The 2,679-nt window shown below is 54.9% G+C and overlaps 1 protein-coding gene across 1 annotated transcript in view; it reads left to right on the forward strand.

Annotated features, from left to right (window-relative positions):
• CHC_T00009183001 (hypothetical protein) overlaps positions 1-2,061 on the forward strand; it is a 2,194-nt gene extending 133 nt beyond the window's left edge. Inside the window, exons 2-5 of the mRNA XM_005710809.1 lie at positions 59-400; positions 989-1,352; positions 1,547-1,947; positions 2,022-2,061. Of these exons, the coding sequence (XP_005710866.1) occupies positions 59-400; positions 989-1,352; positions 1,547-1,947; positions 2,022-2,061 (1,147 nt within the window). The remainder of the gene's footprint in view (positions 1-58; positions 401-988; positions 1,353-1,546; positions 1,948-2,021) is intronic.
• Positions 2,062-2,679: the final 618 nt, after the last annotated feature.

Here is a 2,679-nt window from a genome sequence, read left to right on the forward strand (position 1 = left end):
CTCACTCACCCTCGTCCCGCGTACTGCCGTCTGATCTGTCCCGCTGCAACGCCGCAAGTTGGGCTACCGCCTCCGCGTTGTTGTCTTCCTCGACCGCCATCCCGTACAACTGTATCGCCCGATCCGTGTCGCGGGCCACCCCGTCCGCCCCGTCCCGCATCATGTTTCCAAGACACACCATTGACTTGCTCTGCTTCCGTTCCTTGATGTCTATCTCAAACAGCTCCACCGCACGCACCGCATTGCGCTCCACCCCTTCCGCTCCGTCCCTCAACGTCATCGCAAGATTGCAAGTCGCGTTACCGGAATTTCCTTTCGCCATTGCACGATCATACAATGCCACGGCTCGCACCGCGTCACGCTCCACTCCTTCGGCACCTTGTTTCAGCAAATTACCGAGGTTCACCATGGCATCGACGTCCACCATGGCATCGACGTCCTCACCCTTCTCGATAGCGCGCTCATACAGCTCTGCTGCTCGAACGGCGTTACGCTCTACTCCTTCCGCACCTTGGTTCAGCAAAGCACCGAGGTTAATCATCGCCTTGACGTGGTCACCCTTCTCGATAGCGCGCTCATACAGCTCTGCTGCTCGCACGGCGTTACGCTCTACTCCTTCGCCACCTTCTTCGAGCAAAACACCGAGGTTGTACATCGCACTGACGTCCTCACCCTTCACGATAGCGCGCTCATACAGCTCTGCTGCTCGCACGGCGTTACGCTCTACTCCTTCGCCACCTTCTTCGAGCAAAACACCGAGGTTGTACATCGCACTGACGTCCTCACCCTTCACGATAGCGCGCTCATACAGCTCTGCTGCTCGCACGGCGTTACGCTCTACTCCTTCGCCACCTTCTTCGAGCAAAGCACCGAGGTTAATCATCGCCTTGACGTGGTCACCCTTCTCGATAGCGCGCTCATACAGCTCTGCTGCTCGCACGGCGTTACGCTCTACTCCTTCGCTACCTTCTGCGAGCAAAACACCGAGGTTCACCATGGCATCGACGTCCTCACCCTTCTCGATAGCGCGCTCATACAGCTCTGCTGCTCGCACGGCGTTACGCTCTACTCCTTCGGCACCTTCGTGGAGCAAAAAACCGAGGTTGTACATCGCTCTGACGTGGTCACCCTTCTCGATAGCGCGCTCATACAGCTCTGCTGCTCGAACGGCGTTACGCTCTACTCCTTCCGCACCTTGGTTCAGCAAAGCACCGAGGTTAATCATCGCCTTGACGTGGTCACCCTTCTCGATAGCGCGCTCATACAGCTCTGCTGCTCGCACGGCGTTACGCTCTACTCCTTCGCCACCTTCTTCGAGCAAAACACCGAGGTTGTACATCGCACTGACGTCCGCACCCTTCACGATAGCGCGCTCATACAGCTCTGCTGCTCGCACGGCGTTACGCTCTACTCCTTCGCCACCTTCTTCGAGCAAAACACCGAGGTTGTACATCGCACTGACGTCCTCACCCTTCACGATAGCGCGCTCATACAGCTCTGCTGCTCGCACGGCGTTACGCTCTACTCCTTCGCCACCTTTTTTGAGCAAAACACCGAGCTTCACCATGGCATCGACGTCCTCACCCTTCTCGATAGCGCGCTCATACAGCTCTGCTGCTCGCACGGCGTTACGCTCTACTCCTTCCGCACCTTCTTGGAGCAAAACACCGAGGTTGTGCATCGCCCTGACGTCCTCACCCTTCTCGATAGCGCGCTCATACAGCTCTGCTGCTCGCACGGCGTTACGCTCGACTCCTTCGGCACCTTCTTGGAGCAAAAAACCGAAGTCCACCATCGCACCGACGTCGTCAAACTCCTTGATCGCCTGCTCGTAGAACTCTGTCGCTCGATCCGTGTCGCTAGCGACGCCGCCTGCCCCGTCCCGCATCATGTCTCCATGACACACCATGGATTCACTGTCCTTCGCGATTTTGGCCCTTTTGTTCTGTCGTACTCCGCTGCTCAATAGTATCTCCTGTACACGACGCTCTGAAATAGAAAGTTGAAGCTCTCTTTTCAAGGTCCCCGCGCTTTTGTCCCCCTTGGATGCCTCACTTATAAGACGATGAGTGTCGGCAGGAGATATCTTGGGCGGGCGGCCACCGGCGTGTTTGTTGTTGTACGCCTGCGGGTCTTGTAAAAATGTGTGGATTGCTTTCCGGGACTTACCCACGCGCCTGGCAATCTCAGATTTAGAAATGCCTTCATTGTGCCAAGCTAGGGCTTGATCTTGCTGAGAGCGAGTCAATTTCTTTCCTCTGGGCATTTTGTTGTTCGTGGCAGTCCTCCGTAGGTCGGGGTAAGGCCAAAGTAGAGATGGGAATGACAACAGAAGTTGTTTATGGTTCGTTTTTAGACCATCTCCACCGCAGGTCTATTGCACGTTTTATATTTTTTCTTTCAGCAATGACCAAAAAATGAAACCTCACCGCATTTTTCAATCAATTCTCCCGAACTACTAATTATCATGTTTGTCACAAATTTCGCCACCTTTTGGAAAATAACGGGCAAATTTCGGCCATGAACGCATAGGTTTTTGAATAGATTTCGGAATTTGCGCAGCGGACTCACGGGCTCTGACCCAACATAACCATGTCTCTCTCTCTCTCTCTCTCTCGCGATATGTTGTGTTGGGACGGGCACCGAGAGACAACGACCACGTCCTCTGTACGAGACCAT

The sequence above is a fragment of the Chondrus crispus genome, genomic scaffold, assembly GCF_000350225.1.
Source record: "Chondrus crispus Stackhouse genomic scaffold, scaffold_68, whole genome shotgun sequence".
NCBI classification, from domain to species: Eukaryota; Rhodophyta; class Florideophyceae; order Gigartinales; family Gigartinaceae; genus Chondrus; species Chondrus crispus.